The sequence below is a fragment of the Tiliqua scincoides genome, chromosome 2 (assembly GCF_035046505.1).
Source record: "Tiliqua scincoides isolate rTilSci1 chromosome 2, rTilSci1.hap2, whole genome shotgun sequence".
Classification (NCBI taxonomy): Eukaryota; Metazoa; Chordata; class Lepidosauria; order Squamata; family Scincidae; genus Tiliqua; species Tiliqua scincoides.
This window is the reverse complement of record NC_089822.1, coordinates 120,259,934-120,284,850: the sequence shown is the minus strand read 5'-3', so window position 1 is coordinate 120,284,850 and position 24,917 is coordinate 120,259,934. Positions and strand designations below refer to the sequence as shown.

The 24,917-nt window shown below is 46.1% G+C and overlaps 2 protein-coding genes and 1 pseudogene across 2 annotated transcripts; 2 read left to right on the top strand and 1 right to left on the bottom strand.

Annotated features, from left to right (window-relative positions):
* Window positions 1-544: 544 nt before the first annotated feature.
* Window positions 545-1,448, top strand: LOC136638740 (olfactory receptor 13H1-like; annotated as a pseudogene).
* Window positions 1,449-6,891: 5,443 nt separating this feature from the next.
* Window positions 6,892-7,824, top strand: LOC136638739 (olfactory receptor 13H1-like). Its single transcript, XM_066612772.1, has one exon. It carries the CDS (start codon window positions 6,892-6,894, stop codon window positions 7,822-7,824), a length of 933 nt encoding a protein of 310 aa, XP_066468869.1.
* Window positions 7,825-22,233: 14,409 nt separating this feature from the next.
* LOC136638738 (olfactory receptor 13H1-like) lies at window positions 22,234-23,166 on the bottom strand. The gene has a single exon (XM_066612771.1). The coding sequence runs from the start codon at window positions 23,164-23,166 to the stop codon at window positions 22,234-22,236; it is 933 nt and encodes a 310-aa protein (XP_066468868.1).
* Between the last annotated feature and the right edge of the window lie 1,751 nt (window positions 23,167-24,917).

Sequence of the window (24,917 nt, the reverse complement as noted above, 5' to 3'; positions counted from 1 at the left end):
TCAATGGGGCTTACTCCCAGGTAAGTGTGGCTAGGATTGCAGCCTCACAGCCTAATCCTAGGCATGTCTACTCAGGAGTAAGTCCTGTTATACTCAGTGGGGCTCAAGGTACACCAACATCCATTGTACACATAAATGTTATATGTTATGATGGCGCGAACATTGTAAAAAAAACTCTGGTAGATCTCCGGGCCTTGCTGGGTTTCAAAGTAGCTCTCGAGCCAAAAAAGTGTGAGCACCCCTGGCTTACAGCATCTTTGTAACTGAATGGACATTCTGCCTGTGCAGAACCTTCTTAGAATTGGGCCATACATGTGATTGATTTCAGCCAGAATAATGTGCATAACTGTTTCTTCTATAGCATCCATTGCACTTCAACATGCTTCATTTTGTGATGGATGGTGGACAGAATTAGAACATTTCAACTATTTAGGCATCAGCAGCACTTTGAAACCATTTTCAGTGCCACGTCTAAACAGTTTGTTCTATTTTTCCTTGCAGAAGAGACCCAGCAGAGAACGTAATGGGAGCTTCAAATGAGACAATGGTGACTGAATTCATTTTAATCGGGTTATCGCAACACCCAAGAGCTCAGGCTGTGTTCTTTGGTCTCCTCTTGGTGGCTTACGTCATCAGCTTTCTTGGCAATGGGCTCCTCATCCTGCTGAGTATCGCTGACCCACGGCTTCATACCCCCATGTATTTCTTCCTCTGTGTCCTCTCCTCGATAGACCTCATCCTCACCAGCAATACAGTTCCTGAGGTGTTGGCCAACTGCTTTATTCCCAGACCCACAATCTCCTTGTCCAGATGCTTAGCCCAGATGTACATTGGTCTATTACTCATTGTAGCCGAATGCATTCTCCTTGCTATCATGGCATATGACCGCTTTGCAGCCGTATGCCAACCTCTACATTACATGCAGATCATGAGTTGGAGATTATGCATTTCTCTAGTGATTGCATCTCTGTCTTTCTCCTTCCTGATAACCCTAATTAATGGGGTGTTGCAGCCCACTGACTTCTGTGGCCAACACATCATCAACCACTTTGTATGAGCTGGAGTCTTTCCTCAAGCTTGCCTGCTCTGACACGCATATTAGTGAGATTTTCATGCATGTTTTCAGCCTCTTTATCCTAATACCACCCTTTGGTTTCATTGTTGTCACGTATGGGCGCATAGGTCTGGCTGTGCTGCGTATCAATTCAACTCAGGGGCGCAAGAAAGCATTCTCCACCTGTAGCTCTCACCTCGCAGTGGTGAGTATCTTTTATGGCACAATCATGATCATGTACTTGAAGCCCCAAGAAAAGTCTGTTTCTGACAAGGAAAAGGTCATATCTGTAGCATACGGGGCTCTAACTCCCATGCTGAACCCTCTGATCTACAGCTTGAGGAACAGAGATGTGAAGGGGGCATTCTGGAAACTCTTTGGAAGGAAAGTATAAGAATAAAGAATGGTGTCCCCTACTTATAATTATTGGCAACCATCATGCTACAAGAGTTTGTGGTGAAGGTTCTCGCTTCAGTCATCTGGTTTCCCTGGTCACTTGGAGAAAGATGAACTTTCCTGTAAAGATGTTGCTCTTATGGTGAAAACTGCGCTGTTCCTGAAAGTCCAGCATCTATTTTGCTACGTGTGGCGGAATGCTGCTGCCAGTCATGGCTTCCCATCCATCTCCTGCACACATGTCAGCATAAAACCACATACATTCATCGCATGAGCAATGGTTGTGGTTTCTTACACAGGAGCGATGTCCAGGTTGGAAAGTCATCTGGTATAAAGAAGGCTTCAGATTGGACAAAATGAACAGGAGCCATTATGTTTGGTAATTCGTACCAAACTGGGAATTCCGCTATTGAGGGGTCCAAATGCAAGAATATAAGATTTTTTTCCTAGGTGTTTCGTCTTATTATTCTTTAATTCCTTAGTCAGAAACAAAGTTGAGCTTGGAAAAGCAAATCATGGAATTTTCTATGACCATTGGATAAGTGGGGGCGGGGGCTAAAACTAAGGGGTTTGTCTGATTTTACCCACGGCCAGATCCTGAAAAATAACCTACAAATAATTGTTTCATAAGAATTGTACAGTCTCTAATTTATTAAAAATATATTAAAATATCATAAGATACATTTTTGTTCATTAACTATTTAAATTCTGGCCTTCACAACCTTATTGTAAACACTTTCAGAGTAAGTAAACTGTAAACAACATACCAGTAGAACCATTAATCAAATCCCTCTTTGTGGTGCCTGGTGTGTTAACAAACATATACCATATAACTGGGAGTGTGCAATTCAGTTCATAGCAGAGTGACAAATAACAAGGAATGAGCATGAATAAGTGCAACACATAATTGCAACCTGATTTACTCAGAAGTAGGCCCATTGCTTTCCATGGGTGTTATTCGTAAGTAATGGTGCAGTGAATTGTACCTGGGACTCGACTCAAATAGAGTCCCAAAAATGCTCTGGACGATTCTGGACGAGTCCCCACGGCTCGTGAGATGTGATTCAGCATAAAAAACAGAGATCCTGGTGGGGTGTGTGTGTGTGTGTGTGTGTGTGTGTGTGTGTGTGTGTGTGTGTGAGGTTTCTCATTTAACACTCCCCTGATATCTCCCATATCTGTAAAAGAAGTGCAAAAAGCACCAATCAGTTCCTGACAAACCCAAGTGATGGGACACCCCCCCCCCCCGTTCACATCACACCTTCAGAAGGCACACCAGGCACACCAGGGCATGGAGGAACAGGGACTGGGAGGTGCCTGACCTCAGAAAGGTGGGAGGGGGTGGGACAAACTGTGTGAGAGCAGGGACAGAAGTGGCAAGAGGGAGGGGGGATCACATGCAGCAGCTGGGAAGCTTACTATTATGACCCAATTCTTTGCAGCTCTACTCAGAAGTAGTCCCATTGCTGCTGGTCATTCAATGACCTTGCTGGAGCCATGAGTTTCTCTTTGATGGCTAGGAACCACCTCCACCCCGGCTTCTCCCTTCACACATCCAGGGAATAAAACCTTTGTTCAATGATAATCTGTTCCTTCAGAGATGGACAAGGGAGCCCTCTCCGGCCTCCCTCCCTCCTCCTGCTTGATGCAAAACCCAAACATTAACCCTTCCCTGCCTCCTGGCCAGAATTTTCCTGCTGCTGCTCACCTGGTCTGAACGATGGCCCCACAGGGTCTTTCACGCCCCCAAAAAGGTAAGCAAGACACAGTCTCAAGACTGACCACATGGGGACTCATTTCTGAGTCAGTGGCCTCAGACTCGAGTCAGTGCTGCAGTCATTGACACATGTGACTCAAGTGTACACGAGTCAGCAAAAAACACATGTTTTTGTGACTTGGATTCGAGTCACCTGACTTGGGTAGACATGGCTAAGGTTGCACTGTAAGGGAATTAATTTCTTTGTTTTCCGTTTCCATTCTGCGTCATTCTGCCCAAACTCTCTCTGTGTAGTATGATGTGTTAGGGCTTCTTTTCTTTCTCTTTTAAGAATGTAACCACTTTCCTTGGCTGGACAAGATATTGTTCCCCAGGTTGACCTGAAATAATTCCACTCCACCCCTCATTTTTGGCTTAGTTTCTTTTTCTTAATTATATTTTGACCCCTAGCTTGCTTAGGCCATGTTCACTGGTGCTCCCACGGGGTATTTCCATTGCTAGAATTGTTCACATTCACCCCCGTGACTGATTTTAAACAGAACCATTAGTTTCTATGCTCTCTTAGGAAGGGATTTCTTCATCAGATGCCCTATCATCTGCCTCGTCCATCCCAAACTAGGATGATAGTCGTGGCTACCTACCACTTTCACCCCCTCTTCTGCTGAGCCTAGTAAATTAATGAAGCAAACAACAGAAAAGAGTGTCCTAAGCGCAAGCCACCAGGTGGTGCGGTGGCTTCCCTAATTAACGTCTTATTAAAAATGAGTTTCCGTTGGCATTCAGTTTCACCTTTTTGTCAGGGGAGCTGAAGAACCTGCCAAGCAGTTCACCTTAGATCAGGGGTCGGCAAACCTTTTGGCAAGAGGACTGCGTTGTATATCTGACACTGTGTCAAGGGCCGGAAAACAAACAAACAAACAAACAAACAAACAAACAAACAAACAATACATGGAGAAAAGATTTGTGGAGAGGTTGGTTGAATACAATAAGTGGGTGGGAGTGGAAGGAGGTGGGGAGCAGAGGGCAAAATTGACTTGCGGAGAAAGAGGGGGAATGGATGTTGCAACAGGATTGAAAAATATTCATATAATAGAATTACATTATTCCATTTCATTACATTCAGCACCTCTAATGGCTGAATGAGGTATATACTGATGCTGGGAGACCTGGAATATATTGGGTGTATATACGTCATTTAGCCACTAGAGGTTTGGAATGTAATGCAATGTAAAATTACATTACATTGCATTACATTCAGCTCCTCTAGTGGCTAAATGTGGTGTATACCCATGCTGGGAAATCTGGAAGTGCATCTGTTGAGCTATTTTTAGCCCTGAGAGGCTGGAGAACTGCGCAAGCCGGATAAAATCCTCTAGAGGGCCAGATTTGGCCCATGGACCAGGGTTTGGAGACCCCTGCCTTAGATGAAGAAAACATAGGACCTGCCATGTGACACCCCCACCCCCAACAGTTCTGTCTATTGACCTTCCATGCTTTGATCATGGGAGAAGACTGGCAGGGTGGATTTAAACCCCTCTCTCATGGAAGCACCATCCACTAGTTCATGATTAAATATCTCTGTTCAGCCAACTAGATTTCAAAGAACTTGTCTTTGGATGGTGCCTGTGATGGTTGCTCATGATGGTTAGCAGAACTTTGTCCATGTTTGACATATTGTCAGTTGGAGGAGAAATAATGAACGGAGAAAGAAAAATAAAAAATCTAACAGTCACATTAGGACTCAGATACCATCCTTCCCCTTCCTAATAGTGTTCATACAGATTTAGGCAGAGGAAAAAATAATTGGTCCTTGAGACGAAAGTGCTTCAGTGAGTGATCTCCTTGGAGTTCAATTAACGTCCGGTTCTTGGAAACACCTGTGGGTCAACCTGTAATGCTCCAGAAGGACCTAGTGTAGTGATGGAGCTTGTAAACCACTAGGGGGACAAGTACCAGCAAAGTCATTAGCTGTTGTCTCCAGGAATGATGAGAGCTGTTTTCTGTGAAGGGATGAAGCACTGATCTTCCATCATGACCCACATAACAACATTCTCTATAACTATAAAGCACGTCTGGAGGTTTTGCTTCCAAGTTGTCAGTTTTAGGTGGAAACGGTTATGGTTCAGCATTTCTGTTGGCAAAACACAAAAAGGACAGCATGTGAAGATTCCAGAAGGTGGTATTCATGAAGGTGGAATGGATGTGACTGAATGACCTGACCTCGGAGATGAATGTGAGTCTGTTGACATGAAAGGTTTTCACTGTAACTGGCTGTCTTCACTCTGACTGTATCTTCTTCTAATCTATTCTAATGGCCTTGAAATGTTCTTGCCCAGTTCCATCCTCACCAAGAGTCTAACAACACAACCCTAGGCATGTCTACTCAGAGGTCCCATTGGATCCAATAGGGCTTACTCCCAGGAATTGCATATAGGACTATATTATAGCCTACGAGAGCTAGAGAAATATATATCGACACCGCTGAATCTCTGATGGAATTAGTCTGCGGAAATGCAAAACAGAAGTTTGTGGAGCTTCTCCCAAACTCTGGGTCATTAAACAAGTGAGAGTTTGCAGTGTGATAAATAAAGGAAGGAATAAGGCTGCAATCCTAACTGCACTTTCCTGAGAGTAAGACCCATTGAAAAAATAGGAGTTACTTTGAGTAGACCTAGTTAGGATTGTGCCCTATGTCACCTGCTGTAGACCCTGTCATGTTCATGTCTAACGACAGTCAGTGAGTCCTACTGTCAGCCAACAGCTGTACAGTTGAGGATATAGAACCTCTTGTGTTTTAGGTACAAAGTACTCAGCAATAACAATAACAATAACAGGAATCAAACTGAAACAGTATACGAGAAGTATTGAATTCTACCAAGCTCCATTTCAAAATGGCAATGTGTATTTTAAAGTCATTCAGCACTAGAATCCATACATGCTGATAAAACGATAAAAAAGACAATTGCTTCTTGTTCCATGTCTGGTTCTCATTTCATGACTCCCAATCCAGCTAGAGAGGGTGGTGGCAGCTAAGGGGGTGGCTACTCACTAAATGGCATGTGAAATCACATTTGGGCTTTCTCAGAGGCACTAATCTTTATAAGTACTTTGGGGCTCAAGGTCAGGGTTTTGATGTCCAGCGGACAAGTAATGGACTGTGATTTCTCCAGGGTTATCTTCAGGCGTCCGTACCAGCCTCGTCTCCTTTGAAGCTACTGCCACACCCAGCTGGCATTCCCATCTTCAGCCTCCTTCATCATCATCGTTGTTGTTGTTGTTGTCAGTAGGTAGCTACTCACTTTCACTTGCTTTTTTCAAAGCAGAATTGGTTAAATGAGAGTGGTAAAAGGGAAATGAAGGAGGCCAACCCTTTTGCTAAACAACTTCGCTCTGCTTAACTTTCAGAGCAGCACTTGGACAGAAATGGCTTTTAGGACCTTAATTAAAAATCTTCCAAAACCTATGAACATCACAGAATTCACTTTTGATGTATTCTTTTCAGAAAAGGGGCTCCATCATTTCTCAAACAATGAATATCCCTATTATAACATAAAGGATCCTTATTGCATTTTACAGGAAACATCAGTGTGTTGTCTCTATAAATATAATTGGGGGAAGAGATTCTCACACCCACAAGGATACAGTATGAAGTGCTTCATCTCTTAAGATCTTTCTGTCAACTCCAACTACGTTATTCTTTCCTCCAGGAAAAGCACAGAATGCCATGGGAGCTTCAAATGAGACGATGGTGACAGAGTTCATCTTGATCGGGTTATCGCAACACCCGAGGGCTCAGGCTGTGTTCTTTGGTCTCCTCTTGGTGGCTTACCTCATCAGCTTTCTTGGCAATGGGCTCCTTATCCTGCTGAGTATCGCTGACCCACGGCTTCATACCCCCATGTATTTCTTCCTCTGTGTCCTCTCTTCAATAGACCTCATCTTCACCAGCAACACAGTTCCTGAGGCATTGGCTAACTGCTTTATTCCCAGACCCACAATCTCCTTCTCCAGATGCTTGGCCCAGATGTACATTGGTCTATTGCTCGTCTCAACGGAGTGCTTCCTCCTTGCTGTCATGGCATACGACCGTTTTGCAGCCATATGCCGGCCTCTGCATTACATGCAAGTCATGAGCTGGAGATTATGCATTTCTCTGGTGATTGTGTCTCTGTCTCTCTCCTTCCTGATAACCCTAATCAATGTGGTGTTGCAGCCCACTCACTTCTGTGGCCAACACATCATCAATCACTTTGCATGTGAGCTGCAGTCCTTCCTCAAACTAGCCTGCTCTGACACACATGCAAGTGAGCTTTTTGTGCAGATTTCCAGCCTCTTTGTCGTACTACTACCCTTTGGTTTCATTGTTGCCACATATGGGCGCATAGGCCTGGCTGTGCTGCGTATCAGTTCAACACTGGGGCGCAAGAAAGCCTTCTCCACTTGCAGCTCTCACCTCGCTGTAGTCAGTCTCTTTTACGGTACAATCATGATCATGTACTTGAAGCCCCAAGAAAAACCTGTTTCCGACAAGGAAAAGGTAATAACTGTAGCGTATGGGGCTCTAACTCCCATGCTGAACCCTCTGATCTACAGCTTGAGGAACAGAGATGTGAAGGGGGCATTCTGGAAACTGTTTGGAAGGAAATTGTCAGAGTAAAGAAGCATGCACTCCACTTACGTGGCACTGGGGCTCAACACTGGTAATATCTGATGGTGATCATTTGCTACATGAGGTAGTGGCACATTATAGCTTTTGTTCCCAGTGTGAGGTCACTTTAGTCAAGATTAACTTTCTTATCCAGAAATCCTTTTGGTTTTGAAAATGGGATAGTCAGGAGTGACTGCTATACTGGCACCTATTTATCTTTTTGAAAGGAAATGCTTGATTGTTCCTTTGAAAATGTTTGCCCTCTTGTGAGTTTTTTTGCTTTAAATAAATAAAAAAAGACCTTCAGTGATGCCTTGTACCAAGCTCCTTCCGCATGTGATTACACGTATAACCTAATTACCCATGGATTTTTCCACTGGGGGGGGGGGGGGGAATCCAAAGATTTTTCTATCTCAACACAGATGAGAAGTATCGTTTAAATCAGGGGTCTCTAAACTTTTTGGCCGAAGGGCCTACAATCAAATATCTGGCATGGTGTCAAGGGCCAGGAAAAAATTAAATATAAAATTTAAATAAATACATTAGAGATGGAACTTAGATGAATGACTTGAATGAATGGGCTCAAATGTCCAGGATTTCTCCAAGCACCAACACAACCCAAGAAATAAAGCACACACGCTTAAATGGACCTCCATCCCCCCACCCCACAAGCACAACTCCGGTTGTGTTCGGTCAACTGGGCCACAGGCTCTCAGGGGATCAGCTGCGGGCTGCGGGCTGGATAGAGGCACTCTGCGGGCCGCATCTGGCTCTTGGGCTGGGGTTTGGAAACCCATGCTTTAAATTAAAGGAAAACAGTCCTTTAATAATGCAAGAGAGGGTACCCAGCTGACAATCCACCCATCATTCTCTCTCCAGGCTTCACTCCCCCCTTCCCCCAGAGCATGTGAAGAAAGGCTAAATGGCAGCTATTATCACCATTCTTTTCCCTCACTGGGGCTCCTGGTGAAGAGAGGGATTGTTTCCTCCTAGTGAAGCCTAAGCTCCTGGAGAGAGACTGATTGCCTCTGTGTGCATTTCAAAAGGTCAGTAAGGCTGTTTTTAAATCAGGGGAGCAAAGGGACTTTGTTTTTTAAATTGATTTGCTTTAGTGCGTTTTTTGCCATCCACATGAGTTTTGGGAAGGGAACCTTCGCGAATAATAAGACTCAACCTGTATAGCAGTAGTGAATAAAACAGAAGTAGGCAGCATTAAAAAATAGCAGTAACAAATACCCAAAGAAAAGTAGTGCTAAAAACACTGAACAGTAACAATATTTTTTGAAGCCAAGGTGCTTCTTCCCTCTAGCTGAGCACCCAAATTGACTCCACCCAGCCTGTAATGGGCTGGGCAGAATCAGTCAAGAAGACAGAACCGGACAGAGCTTGGAGGGCCTTTTTGAACCTTCACACCTCTTAGTTTACTAGCAGAATTTCCCTAAATGCTCCCCTGTACTAGGGTCCTGAGTCTCCAAGAGGATTCTCTTGCAACAGAGGAGAAGGTGAAGTCAAGAAAGTGAAGCAATTCCTCTCACTTAGGAAGGAGTGTCCCCTTTACAGGATCGTAGGGCTACATGAGAAGGGGGAGAGCAAAACCTACATGAGGGCCTACAATTAAAATTTCACTAATGGGGGGGGGAATGCTTGTTTGACCAATCTCTTTCTCTAATTCAAGGGAGCATCAAAATTATGCCATAAATCATGCCTGAGAATGGGGATTATCACTTAATTGGAAGAGGGACATCAATTATTTCTAGCTCTTATTGAGCATCAGATGATGAACAACACCAGTTGCCCAAATTTGAGGTGACACAAAACGCACAATAGCCAGCACTTGGCTGTTTGGGCAGAAGGACATACAGCCCTGTCTTTTGAGGTAGAGGCTTCCCTGCTAGCATAGGTCATCCTTCTCAAGAGACATTGCAAAGAACCAAAGTTTGGTTCAGGGAATTCAGCAGCCCACTGGAGATTTACAACCTGTTGGCGGCACCAAGACTGCATCTCTAACTGGCTTTCTCCAGAACACTTCCTGAATTCTTGTTCTGATGCTACAACACCAAACACAGCAATAGAAACTGCAGTCTGGACATAACTCTTAAGTTGATCATTTTCACAGACAGAAGAGAAAATTCTGCCTTGGGTCCCTTTGGAGAGAAAGGCGGGGTATGAAAAAGTAAATAAATAAAATAATAAATAAAATTCAGAAAATTTGACGAAAACATAATTTTTTAAATTTAATTAAGATGTCAACTTCTTTTGCTCCCAAAAGGAAGACAGTCCTTTAGGACCCATTTACACACACTCAGAGGTCTCTTGAGCAGCCCTTTTCTTTGTTATATACTATATTTGGCATGTTTCACTACCGGCATTTCTGGTCTTCCCATCGTCTTACAGTAATTAACTCATCCAAACTAGTTGTTCAGGCTATTACTCATTTTTTCTTCTCTTGGGGTAACTCATTCATTCCAGCTGCTCTCCAGGCTTTTAATGCCAAAGTTACACCTCAAATTTTGTATGGCATTCCTGTTTGGATGCCAGCATTAAATGATTCGATTGAAAAAATACATTCTAATTTTCTATACAAGATCTTAGGTGTACCGCATTGCGTTCCCTTTGCAGCACTTTGCCTGGAGACAGGCCAATATAGGCTGGAGTTTCTAGCTTGGTCCAGTTTCTTAAAATACTGGGCCAAAGTGTGTTTCAGGGCTGACCAAAATCCATTGTTAAAGGGGTTATTGACTGACTCGCTGTTGCCTCCTTGCTTAGCTCTATTCAATAAGAAAATTAGACAAATGGGTCTTGAGGAAGATCTACAAGGAGCTGCTACACTTGAGTTTTCTATCAGGCTCTTGATAACAAGACTAACAGACATAGAAAGGCAAGAGATTTTGGCTGCAGCACAAAAAAAATGTTCGCCCCTAAATTTCCATCTTAACAATACCTTTGATCTACAACCAAAATACCTGTCCTTCGTAGAGTGCCCCTTTGAAAGGAGGGCTTTGACATTAGCCCGATGCAAAGTGTTGCCTTCTAATGACCTACTTGGTAGGTTTAGAAATGCCCCAAAGGAAGAACGATTTTGCAGTTGTGGCCTCAGAGAGGTAGACTCTCTTCCACACATTGTTCTGCATTGTGCTTTTAACCAGGTGCTCAGAGACCAGTATCTCCCCTCATTGTCAGGAAACAAAAAAGGTCTCTCTGAGATCACCTCTTTACAACTTTTGCTGGCAGGTGAATTTGAATTTGAGACCCTTCCAGTTGCTAAATTTCTACATTTGAACAACTTGAAGTGGGCTAAGTTGCTGGTTCTAAGCAACTTGGATAACTGTGTAAGCAAACTGGTGTGTTTTAACCCTTATTTCTTATCTCTCTTTTAATATATACCTTCATACATGACTGTTTGGAGATATTAGTTGTAAAACTATATGCCTAATAAAGGTTTGTTGTAGGTTGTATGTACTATGTTTGGTAGCTTAATCTAACAATATATGCATACAGAGCTTGGCTTCTGGTTAGTTCTTCCACAAGAACTCTTCTAGTTAATATCTGTATTCTTCCTGCCAGGGAGATGAAGGCTCAACAAGAGAGATCTCCAGTTGTGTGATTTTTTTTTTTTTTTTTGGCAACTCAGGGAAACAATGATTGTCCAGTCAGCAGGGGAGGATAGCCCTTGCTTTCCCGATAGCAGAACAGCACCGGAGCATAGGGAGACAGCACAAGAAGCAGGCAATTCCAAACAGAGCCAAAGAAGCAGACACAGGCTTGTTTGTTGCAGAAGCATGTATTGGTAAAAGGAGCAGGCAGAAGATTAGTCAGGGATACAGCAGGTCACAGTCACAAGAAAGCAGTCCAAAATCAGTATACAAACCAGCAGCACAGCACACAGAAACTCCACCACAACAACCCACACCCAGGAGTCTGTGCTTGCCCCATGTATGCTGGGGCCAGCCAATCAGAGTAGGGCAACCTCATAGTCACAAGACAGTCTTGTGACCCACTCTGATTGGCTGTCCAGTGGTGCATTGCACCATACCTCCATAGCCTACCTGACTCAGTACTCATCTCTCCCCAAGTCACGTGACTCCCACCTGCATCAGGCACAGTTGATTGGATCAGCTGTGCTGTCTTGCTGATTGCTTCACACCAGGCCCAGATATCAAGACCTCCTGCCACATCCTGGCTAATAACAATCTCAAGCCTGGGATGCCAAAAATCTGACAATGATCACCAAAATTGATCACAACATCATCCAGTCAAACCTGCAACAAGCTCAACATTTCCTCTGCCATCCAGAAGAGCTCTTGGTTCATAACTGTTAACTGTTGGTTACCAGCTTCACTCCCATCCCATGAAATTGTATGTCCAAACTCATTTTCTAGCCTGCCTAGGATCAGGATGGACTCAGGCACTGCTTGGCCTTGGTTTTACTTTGCCAGGTAATGTTGTTGGCTGCATATATTCTTTTTCTACTGACTCCTGTCAAACATTTACCCAACCAGGAAGGATCTGCCTGGCTGTAAACCACAGGAATATACCAAGATCCACTGCAGTGGGTGAGTCCTAAATCCAAAGGAACAGACTACCATCTCCAACAATGAGGAAAAGAAGACTTAGGCTTACATTGCATCGTCTAGGTCTGAGGTATTCTATCTGTGTGTCCCACCTCCTTAGGGAGGCGTGGCTAGCCTCCAGGGGAATTGCCAGGCATCTAGGGGAGAGAGGCTGTTCTGCTCTGCTGCACGTGCTGCCTGCTGACTTGCTGCTTTTCTGCAGCTGTGAATGAGGTGGGTGGGGCAGTGTGAGGGTGGGGGGAGGTGGGAGAGAAGGCTGGCTGGGCAGGCAGAGGTGCCGCATCTCAGCATGGAGCTCTCTCCATGTGCAACCTTGCCCCAAGGACTACATTTCCCAGTGTGCCCCTCACCTGGGCATCCTGGGATTGGTCAAGGCTGGAGGAGAGAAGAGTGCGGAGGTGCTGCATCTCTTCAGCACTGGGGGGCTCCTGGCAGGCTTCAAAGCGGGAGGGAAGAGTAAGTCCTCCACTTGGGGAGCCCAGCCTGCTCTTAGTGTCCAAATGCCCCAGCCTGCATTCCTCCGTCTTGCCTGGGGGAACAGGGGTGGCATCTGCATGTTGGGTGTATGTGTGTGAGCAGCCCCCATCTACTTTGGGGCGAGTTATAATCTTGCTGGGTGTGGCTGCAATCCTTTCCACACTTTCCTGGGAGTAAGCCCCATTGACTCAAATGGGGCTTACTTCTGAGTAGACCTAGATAGGCTTGGGGTCTGTGTCAGCTTAACCCAGGATCCTCACCTTTGTCTTTTTCCTCGCCCTTTGAAAAAGAAAAAAAGCCACTCTTGATGGCTTTGTTTCCAAAAATTGATTAAAAATTAAAATCCCCATTCCTTTTTATCCATTCCCCCTTTTCCTCCTGCCTTGTGTTTGTGTGTGTGTGTGGGGGGGGGGTTACTCTGTTGGCTGCTATTGTAAGACAAAAGGCACAATTCTAACCAGGTGTACTCAGAAGTCCTAATTTGTTCAATGGGGCTTACTCTCAGGTAAGTGTGGTTAGGATTGCAGTCTCAGAGTGCTGGCAGCCTTGTTTCTAGTGTATAATTATAACACCCTCACCCCCATTTTGGGGGTAACTGAGGTGAGGTGTTGTAATGGGGAGCCGTGGCCAATGGCCACAAGGATCAGGGGAGGAGCGAGCCGGAAAAGTTTGAGAACCACTGGGCTAATCCATTCAACGAAGCAGTGCTGGCGGCTGTTGGGAGCTTACACTGAGTCCTCCCAGACAGAACTCCATCTGAACAGCCAGCTTCTCTCAGGCTGCCTGAGGAACAGTCTCACTCTGGGGCAGTGGGTCAATAGCTACTGGGATCCTTTTTCCCCTTTCCTGCAAGAAGTTCATAGTCAAAGAGATGGCAAAGAATGTCGCCACAGAACACAGCATGCCTTAATGGCAGAACACAATGTGGTTGCATGTCAGTGCGCATGGGTTGGAATAGTCACCTTAAACCATAACACAGTCGACAAAATTTTGCAGGATTTTGACCATCAGGGCTGACAAGTTCCTTCTGAGCCTACTCTTTGAAACGTTTGGAATGACTTGACTTCATGTTTATGGACACCACGTGCAGTTGTTTTACGGTCTGTTTTTCAGATGGACATTTGATTAGGGGAACAGGGATCGTGTCATGTGAAGTGAGTTCATGTGAAATATGTGCGTACCCAGTGGGACTGTTCTGCTCTGTTCATCCATCTTGACAGAGTGTGTGCAGGCTGTGTGCCTCTGTCATGGTGACTGTTATCTGTGAAGCCAGCAATCCAGATTAAGAAAGCAGCAGTTAGAGTCAAACAACACAATCCATCAGGCTCAGCCTCTGTTTGAAATATGCGCACCATGACACAGATGGTCCTTTCAACCTGAGTCAGCCTGTGATAAGAGGATACCTGGGCAAAGAGGCACCTTATAAAGTGCTGTCCTTGTATATTTAGCAGGGAGAGCACAACTACCTGTCTTCAGTCCTCCAGGGGGTCTTTTCCAGTGGCTGATGCTGGTGTCTCTTCTGTACTTTCTTTTTTAAAGGTTGTGCGCCCTTTGGGAACAGGGAACCTTTTGATTTATTTTGCAATCTGATCCACTTTGTGAATGACTCTTGTTGAAAAGCAATATAACTATATTGACTACAACAACAAGAATAATGCCAGACACTGCAGGATGGTAAGAAGCACCACCAGGCAGCCTCACCACCAGCACCCTCAATTAGTACAGATGAGTACAATTGCATTTTCTGCCCAGTGTTTTCAAACTCAAAAGCATCTTTTTCCCGTACAAGGAGAGGTGTGTTTAAAAGAGCAGAAGAATCTGCTCCCGCTTTGGGAAGGTGATGCTGTTGTCAAATCACTGCACTGATAGTGTTATGGATTCCTACGTTGCTTCCCATGACCAGCTGACTCTGCAATCTCTTTGCTAAGATATGGTAATCATTTCAAAGAAAATCAGGATATTCACAGTACACCCCTGAGTTTTCCGGTGCCCGCTGGAGCAGCAGTGCCAAAGCAGCCACCACTATATCCAAAGGGCACTGGGAAGCCTCCCGGAGTCTCCTCGGGGGAAGAGGACTTTGGAATGGGGCTTCTCCAGTCTGTGCCAGCAATTTGCCGATGCAGGCTTCAGAGTCTCCACATCGGGCTTTTCAGCCCAACACGGAGTTCAGAGTATGGTAGAACAATGCTTCACCATTCTCACCCCCTGCCTGGTTCCTCCCTCCAACTCACCCTTGTTCTGCCCTTTCCCCACCACCGCCTGGCGGTTTCACTCACCCCAGGCAGCAGTGCATCCTCCTCCTGCTGGTGCTGGGCCAGGTGCTTGACCGGTACTGGCTTGGTACCAGTGCTCCCTACTCACGGGGCGCTGTAGACGAGATTTACGGCACATTTATAGCACAGGGTGCCAGTGCTAGGATTTAGCACCAGTACTGGGTGAATTTAGGATTGGGCCCCCAGTCTGCAGGGAAAGGAACTGTCAGTCTAGTACAGGGGTGTCCAAAGTTTTTGGCAGGAGGGCCACATCATCTCTCTGACATTGTGTTGGGGGCCGGGCAAAAAAAAAGGAATTAATTTACATTGAAAATTTGAATAAATTTGCATAAGTTTACATAAATGAATATATTAAAGATGAACTTATATGAATGAATGGCCTTGCACAAAGCAAGGCTGGCCTTTCCTTTGCTGCCACTGCTGCCTCACAGAAGTGAAACAGCAAGCAGTGGAGGGAGCCCTCATCCCACAGCTCACGCGAGAGGTCAAACAGTCACCCTCATGCTGAGAGCAGCTGCATTGGGCCGGCGTGGGCTCCAATAAATCTCAGGAGGGCCAGAGACTCATTTGAGAATGGGGGCTTCCTGAGGGCCACATTGAGAGGCCTCGAGGGCCACGAGTGGCCCCAGGGCTGGGGTTTGGGCACCCCTGGTCTAGTACATATATCTAGAAACATCTGTGTGAACACCATCCATGGCATTTTCCATCGTTCTTATTGCAGCCAGAAGTAGAACTAGAAAAACTAAGAATTACTTATATGAAAGCATTCTGATTTGAAAAAGGAACAGTCTTCTGCCACCAGATTGCAGAAGAAACATGGGCAAAGATGTGACAGGAATTATCTATAAGGAATTATCTAGATTATACAAGGTAAGCCTAAGTCTTCTTCTCCTCATTGTTGGAGATGGTAGTCTGTTCCTTTGGATTTAGGACTCACCCACTGCAGTGGATCTTGGTGTATTCCTGTGGTTTACAGCCAGGCAGATCCTTCCTGGTTGGGTAAATGTTTGACAGGAGTCATTAGAAAAAGAATATATGCAGCCAACAACATTACCTGGCAAAGTAAAACCAAGGCCGAGCAGTGCCTGAGTCCATCCTGATCCTAGGCAGACTAGAAACTAATTCTGACATATGGTTTCATGGGATGGGAGTGAAGCTAGTAACAGTTAACAGCTGTGAACCAAGAGCTCTTCTGGATGGCAAAGGAAATGTCCAACTTGTTGCAGGTTTGACTGGATGACGTTGTGATCAATTTTGGTAATCACTGTTTCCGAGTTGCCGAAAAACGACTTCACACAACTGGAGATCTCTCTTGTTGAGCCTTCATCTCCCTGGCAGGAAGGATATAGATTCTAGCACGACAAGTTATTGTAGAAGAGCTAACCAGAAGCCAAGCTCTATGTGCAAATATTGTTGGATTAAGCTACCGAACACAGTATATAACAAATACAAGAAAAAGGCTGCTCAGGAGAACTCTGAGTGTGTGTAAATTAAGAACATAAGAACAGCCCCACTGGATCAGGCTATAGGCCCATCTAGTCTAGCTTTCTGTATCTCACAGCAGCCCACCAAATGCCCCAGGGAGCACACCAGATAACAAGAGACCTGCATCCTGGTGCCCTCCCTTGCACTGGCATTCTGACATAACCCATTTCTAAAATTAGGAGGTTGCACATACACATCATGGCTTGTAACCCATAATGGATTTTTCCAGGCCAGATGCCGTCACCACATCCTGTGGCAAGGAGTTCCACAGACCAACTACACGCTGAGTAAAGAAATATTTTCTTTTCTCTGTCCTAACTCTCCCAACACTTAATTTTAGTGGATGTCCCCTGATTCTGGTGTTATGTGAGAGTGTAAAGAGCATCTCTGTATCCACTCTCTCCATCCCCTGCATAATTTTGTATATCTCAGTCATGTCCCCCCTCAAGCGTCTCTTTTCTAGGCTGAAGAGGCCCAAATGCCGTAGCCCTAGCCCAGTAATCATCTTAGTCACTCTCTTTTGCGCCTTTTCCATTTCCACTATATCCTTTTTGAGATGTGGCAACCAGAACTGGACACAATACTCCAGGTGTGGCCTTACCATCGATTTGTACAACGACATTATAATATTAGCCGTTTTGTTCTCAATACCTTTTCTAATGATCCCAAGCATAGAATTGGCCTTCTTTACTTCCACCGCACATTGGGTTGACACTTTCACCCAACTGTCCACCACCACCCCAAGATCTCTCTTCTGATCTGTCACAGACAGTTCAGAACCCATCAGCCTTTATGTGAAGTTTTGATATTTTGCCCCAATGTGCATGACTTTACACTTACTGAAATTGAAGCACATCTGCCATTTTGCTGCCCATTCTGCCAGTTTGGAGAGATCCTTCTGGAGCTCTTCACAATCGCTTCTGGTCTTCACCACTCGGAAAAGTTTGGTGTCGTCTGCAAACTTAGCCACCTGTCACCTGGATCCAGCCCAGGTGGCTGGGAACTTCCCAGGAGTAGGGGTCTCCTCTGGGGTAGAGACCTCCTCGAGAGTAAAACCAGAGTGCGCGCAGGACTGGGGTCCAGCACCGAGCACCTACCCAGGAGAGGGAATGAGGGCCCGCTGGGAACACCTGGCAGGCACGTGGGCCGGAAGGGTGGGGCCAGCCCAAGAGGGAAAAGGCCTCATAAGGAGCCTGGAAAGGAAGGAGAGAGGTGGCTCCTCTCCAGAGGGGAGCAAGGCCCATGGACAACTAGAGGGCAAACAGCCTCCCAGTCTAGGGGCAAGGCTGGAGAACCCCAGAGGCGGGGGGCGGGGGTCCACCCTGACCAGAGGAAGTTGGAGGGAAAGCCTCCCTGGCCCAGGGCCCTCTTGGACCCCGTGAGCGACCTCTGGAGAAACAGGACCGTGGAAAGGGGGGATTGAAGCGGACCACAATCAGTGGGGACCAGCTGGCTGGGGAACCAGCCCAGAGCCAGCAGGGGCCCTCCCAAGGTCAGACAACCTGACCCAGGCCAGCAGGGGGGTATTCCCCAAGAGCCCAGACCTAGGGCCACAGGAACCAGAACTGAAGGCTTGTACGGAGAACCTCCAGGGACGGGAGGGGCCTGTTCCAGGGACCATTCAGCGCCGACGGCACCAGTCGGCATAATGCATGTAAGGCTGTGAAGGAACAGCCCTGATGAATGTAAAGCGACTGACCCTATTAAACCGGCTGTATCAAACATCTGCACCTGCCTCCCGTCTGTTAGCGCGCCGCCGACTGTCGTCCAAGGACCGGGTAAGCCCCTCGCGCTCACCTACCTCCCCAGGGAAGGGTCCACCGCCCGCCATGGACGTGACACCACCTCACTGCTCAACCCTGTCTCCAGGTCATTTATGAAGAGGTTGTCTTCAATTAGTCTTCAAATTAGTCCTCAAGGACTGGCTACCTTTTGGGAGCAAATGAAGTTGATATCTTAATTAAGTTAAAAAGACTTCATTTCCATCAAATTTTAATTTTCTCTTCTGCCTGTGAAAATGGTCAAGGCTGCTTCTCAGAAAGGTCAGCTTAGAGTTATGTCCAGAATGCAGCTTCTATTGTCCTTGCTGGTGTTGTTGCATCAGAACAAGAGTTCAGGAAGTGTTCTGGAGAAAGCCAGTTAGAGATGCAGTCTTGGTGCCGCCACCCGGTTGTCAATCTCCAGTGTGGACCGCACACTCATCCACGGCAGTAATGTCTGCTGGTTAGCCTGCTCATTCCCTTTTTGCTCCCTTCTCTCCCCTGTTTGGACAGACAGCTTAATGAGGAAAAGCCTTAGTAGATTGATGCCGCTGCCATCAGTCCAGGAGATCAGGCTGGGCAGAACCACATCGTGGACAGGGGTGTCCAACTTGTTTCGTACAGCAGGCCAAATAGGATTCATGATGCCTGATGATGGTTGGAAATGATGTAATTAAGCTGGAAGTGATGTCATTGAACAGGTCATGACCAGAAATAAACATTTTTTTCTCATTTGCTGCAAGTGACAGAAGATACTCAAATCTTGGTCATGTCTCATCATATGGGACATATGGGACAGCCCAAAGGGATGCCATTTCAGCAGTGACACCTCAGCATCTCTTTCCCATTCTTCACAGAGCTTTGCTAATACAGCACATCCCTGAGAGTTGGTCTGGGTCCAGGGAACACAGTACCAAACAAAACTATACATGAATCACACACACAAGAAACTATTAGATGGGGGTGTGTGGAATGGATACTTCAGGAACCATGGAATGAGAATGTATTATTTGGGCACACACAAAACTCTTGAAACTGCACTCCAAGAACGAACGTGTGTAGGGAGAGAAAACAGTTTCACTTAGTTTCACTTACTATCATAGTTGCCTTGCAGAATCACACTGATTCAAAGAGGAAGGAGAGGAAGCACCAGGAAGCACCTTTCGTTCAGCTGCGATGTGCCTCAGTGATGATGTGTCAGGGTTGCCAATTACATTGCCCCTTGCCTGACCTTTCCCTCCCTGCTTGCAAGCCAAATTTCCTATATGGAGGAAAAGGCTTGTAGCAGTTAGGGTCAGAGAAAGAGAAGAAGAGGAAGACGCGCCCCATGGCCAGAGCTCTCTGAACACCTTTGCTTCACTTAAAAGTGTTTCAAAGGGACCTCGTTTTGTTTCGCTCTCTCTGCCCCCCCCCCCAGCCAAACTGAAACACAGGAAGCTTGCCCATCACTACCAGTGTTCAGAGATTTGCTGGACCAGGTGTGAACTCCAGAGCATTCCTCCCATGAAACCCTCTTTTCTGTGACCTGAACTGAGTGGGTGTGATATGAGTCTTCAGTCTCGGATTGGATTGCAAAACATCTATTCACCTGGAATGGTCCTGAAACACTGGGAGGAATAATTGGGAAGGAAGTCCAACTGGCTGAGAATTGCTTCTTCAAAACTTTTAAACTACCTACTATTCAGCCCATCTCTTCCTAGAGTCATGAGGGTCATAAATGAGAGCAATGAATTATATTCAGATTGTGTACAGCTGGCTAGTGATCACTCCCTTAAACACTGCCAGTTACCTTTCATTTTCTTTTTTGTGCGTTGGAAGTGGAGAAAGTGCAACAACCCTCCACAAGTATCCTGCACCTGAAGGGGGCAACGGAGCTAGTAAGCAGCCAAATGGAATGGAGAGTTTCACCTCTTATTTTTCAGTAAGTTCTCTTTTGGTATGCAGATTGCTATTCTTAGGTTAGTTTTCCTCCTTCCCAGATTCCTCTTCACAGCTGAGTAGCAAGCATGTAGGCTGTCTCTTGCACTCTCTTCCTGTGTAACTAGGAATGAAAGATCTCTGGTTTTTCCATGGGCATTTTTGATCCCACTCTCCCTTCTCTACATAGAGAAGGATCCATGTTTAGCCTGATGCTGGGATGGTAAAGCTCTACCCAATGGCGTCACTGGGGGGTGCAGGGGGTGCGGACTGCACTGGGTGACACGCACGGGGGTGACACACACTTGGGTGGTGACACGCTAAAATCACGGTGGTTAGGAGTAACCCCATCATGTTATATACTGTTGGATGTGGAACTTTGAGCAGAATGCAGTGCAAAAAACCAGAGCGAAATCTCTCCTTTCTACCAAAAGTTATAGCCCAAAAACCGGAGAACAAAAAATGCATGGAGTCCTATGGAAAGTGAAACTGAGCCATATTGCGCATTTACTCATGAGTAGGTGAACTTGCCTTAGTCCTTCGGAAAGGGCAGGCTGAGAGGCATCCAATGATACCAGAATGGTTCTGATCCAATGAATGCAGCCCCCAAAAACACCTGAGAAGAAAGTCCCTCCCTCCAAGCAGACAAATGTATTGAACTCTATGGAAAGAGAAATTAAGCCTCACGGTTGTGTTTACTCAAGAGTAAGCAAACGTGCCTTGGCTGGTGGTCAGGCCAGGCAAAGGGGAATGTGAAGCCACCAGAATGGTCCTGATCTGATGGAACTGGAGCTCAACAAATGCACCAGAAGGCAGCCTCCCCTCCCCACTAAAAAGGATCAAAACAGAGGCTTTAGGTGAACTTTTCTAAGACTTGCAAAGCCAGGTAGATCCTGACAGTGTTCTGGTTTAAATAGTAGTTCTTAAATTGAACTGGGCACTGGGCGGGGTTGAAAACCTTACTGATTTTGGAGGGGGGTGTTATTGCAGGCAGGGTACAGAGGAAATTCACTTGGCGGAACAGGGCTGGCTTCTGCTTATTTATTTGTTTTACTTTAATTATTTATTCTTATTTATTTTAATTTGCCTGATGATGTCACTTCCACCATGACATCACTTCTGGTGAGTCTTGGAAAGATTATCATTCTAAAAAGTGGGTCCCAGTGCTAAAAGTTTCAGAACTGCTGCAATAAGGTGTTAGTAAGTTGGACACCCTGGGGGGAGTGTGATGCTACTAGTGACCAAAATCACTAAAATCAGAGTTTGGAGGACTAACACCATCATGTTACATATCAATCAATGCGTAATTTCATGCAGAATGTGTTCAATCTTTGTTCTATCAAAAGGTAAAGCCAAAAAGCCAGTGGGGGTGGGGCAATGGTATATCACCACGCCCAGCACTTGGGGTGTTGCCCCACCCACTGCATGGGGGGTGACACGCTGGCATTCCGCACCGGGTAACCCGAACCCTAGTGACGCCACTGGGAAACCGCTGCCTCTGCCTAACAGAACACATTTGCAGGCAGTATCCTATCTATCTAGTAACTCAGTAAGAAATAAACCTGCCTTACCTTTGTTGCATTCTTACCAATGAATGCAAAGATCCCAGAAACACTGAGAAGTAGACTCATTACGGAGCGGGTCTTTTTTTATTTATTTAAAGCAAAAATACTCACAAGAGGGCAAACATTTTCAAAGGAACAATCAAGCAATTCCTTTCAAAAATATAAGTAGGTGCTAATATAGCAGTCACTCCTGACTATCCCAATTTCAAAACCAAATGGATTTCTGGATAAGAAAGTTAATCTTGACTAAAGTGACCTCACACTGGGGACAGAAGCCATAACTTTTGCCACTACCTCATGTAGCAGATGATCACCATCAAATATTACCAGTGTTGAGCCCCTGTGCCATGTAAGTGGAGTGCATGCTTCTTTACTCTGACAATTTCCTTCCAAGCAGTTTCCAGAATGCCCCCTTCACATCTTTGTTCCTCAAGCTGTAGATCAGAGGGTTCAGCATGGGAGTCAGAGCCCAGTATGCTACAGATATTACCTTTCCCTTGTCAGAAACAGACTTTTCTTGGGGCTGCAAGTACATGATCATGATTGTGCCATAAAAGATACTCACCACCGTGAGGTGAGAGCTACAGGTGGAGAATGCTTTCTTGCGCCCCTGTGTTGAACTGATACGCAACACAGCCAGACCTATGCGCCCATATGTGACAACAATGAAACCAAAGGGTGGTATTAGGATAAAGAGACTGGAAACATGCATGAAAACCTCACTAATATGCGTGTCAGAGCAGGCGAGCTTGAGGAAAGACTGCAGCTCACATGCAAAGTGGTTGATGATGTGTTGGCCACAGAAGTCAGTGGGCTGCAACACCCCATTAATTAGGGTTATCAGGAAGGAGAAAAACAGAGACGCAATCACTAGAGAAATGCATAATCTCCAACTCATGATCTGCATGTAATGTAGAGGTTGGCATATGGCTGCAAAGCGGTCGTATGCCATGATAGCAAGGAGAATGCATTCGGCTACAATGAGTAATAGACCAATGTACATCTGGGCCAAGCATCTGGACAAGGAGATTGTGGGTCTGGGGATAAAGCAGTTGGCCAACACCTCAGGAATTGTATTGCTGGTGAGGATGAGGTCTATCGAGGAGAGGACACAGAGGAAGAAATACATGGGGGTATGAAGCCGTGGGTCAGCGATACTCAACAGGATGAGGAGCCCATTGCCAAGAAAGCTGATGAGGTAAGCCACCAAGAGTAACCCAAAGAACACAGCCTGAGCTCTTGGGTGTTGCGATAACCCAATTAAAATGAATTCAGTCACCATTGTCTCATTTGACGCTCCCATTACGTTCTTTGCTGGGTCTCTTCTGCAAGGAAAAATAGAACAAACTGTTCAGACATGGCACTGAAAAAGGTTTCAAACTGCTGCTGATGCCTAAATAGTTGAAATGTTTTAATTCTCTCCACCATCCATCACAAAATGAAGCATGTTGAAGTGCAATGGATGCTATAGAAGGGACCGTTATGCACATTCTTCTGGCTGAAATCAATGACATTTATGGCCCAATTCTAAGAAGGTTCTGCACAGGCAGAATGTCCATTCAGTTACAAAGATGCTCTAAGCCTTCCCCCTGGTGCCAGCAGTTGTCAGGAGGCCCGCTGGAGCAAGTAGGTCCAGCACAGAGGCGGAAGGAGGGCAGAAAGGGTATTGAATGGGATGAGGGATGGTGGAACAGAGTGGCAAAGGGGGTGAGGTGTGAGCAGATTGGACCCAGGAGGGGGAAAGGACAGGCAGAAGGAGGGCAGAAAGGGTATTGAATGGGATGAGGGATGGTGGAACAGAGTGGCAAAGGGGGTGAGGTGTGGGCAGATTGGACCCAGGAGGGGGAAAGGACAGGCAGAAAGAGGGCAGAAAGGGGGTTGAATGGGATGGGGGATGGTGGAACAGAGTGGCAAAGGGGGTGAGGTGTGGGCAGATTGGACCCAGAAGGGGGACAGGACTGGCAGCGCTAGTGTGCTCTACATCCAAAACCATTCTTGGGCCTGATCTGTCTACACAGATCAACGTGGACTTGCAGCAGTGATATCGCTGGCACAGGTCTCAGTTGATCCTTTGTGGTTGATGGAGCTTCTGCTGGGACAAGCGGACAAATGTGCCCTTACCCCAAAGAGACCTCCAGCAGCCAAAGATGCCCTGCAACATCACCGCACAGGGATTTATGTTGGATTGGGTTGCTAGACTACAATCCTCTACGCTCTTACCTGAGAGTAAACCCTACTGAATCCAATGGAGGATAATTCTGAGTAGACACACAAACTATTTCTGAGCTAGATATTGGATTCATTGAAATCAATAAGCTCAAGCGTGCCTAGTTGTAAATAAATGGCTACGTGAAGCAATGATGCCAGGGTTTCAGGTTGAGTCCAGGGAGCATCCGCTGAGCCTACCGAGCCAGCCCCCTTCAGCCTTTATTTCATTTTCTTAAAGCTATACACAACAAGGCTCGGGTTTCTTTTAGCCACTGATAAAACACTTTCCCAGGCAAAAACACATTCCTAACAACTGAGCGCTGCCCTTATCTATCCCATAACTCAGGGGTCGGCAACCTGCGGCTCTAGAGCCGCATGTGGCTCTTTCAGCTGTCTGCTGTGGCTCCTCCAGGTGCAAGTGGCAAAGAGTGTGAGAGGCACCTGTGTTGGGAGTGCAGGCAGCTTCCCTCCTCTCCCTTCACCCCCACCTGCCCCGCATTGGTTTCCCCTTTCAATTTTGCCTGCTCTGCAGGCTTAAGCTCCCTGTTTTTCCCTTCCCCAACTCTCCAGCAGGCTCAGCCAATCAGCATCCAGCAGGCTCCTGGCTTTTTCTGTTGGAATGGCTCAGGGCCCTTCACTGGCTGACCACCAGCCAATCCTGAGCTGCCTTCCTCCTCAGCCATTTCGAGCCCTTGCAGCCCGCCTTTCCCTGAGCAGGTCCCCACTCAGTGCAAGGAGAGGCTTTTCTTCCACAGCAGAGACATCCTGTGTGTCTACTCAGTAGTAAGCCCCGTTACAGTGGATGAAGCTTGCTCCCAGGAAAGGGTGCCTGGGATTGCAGCCATG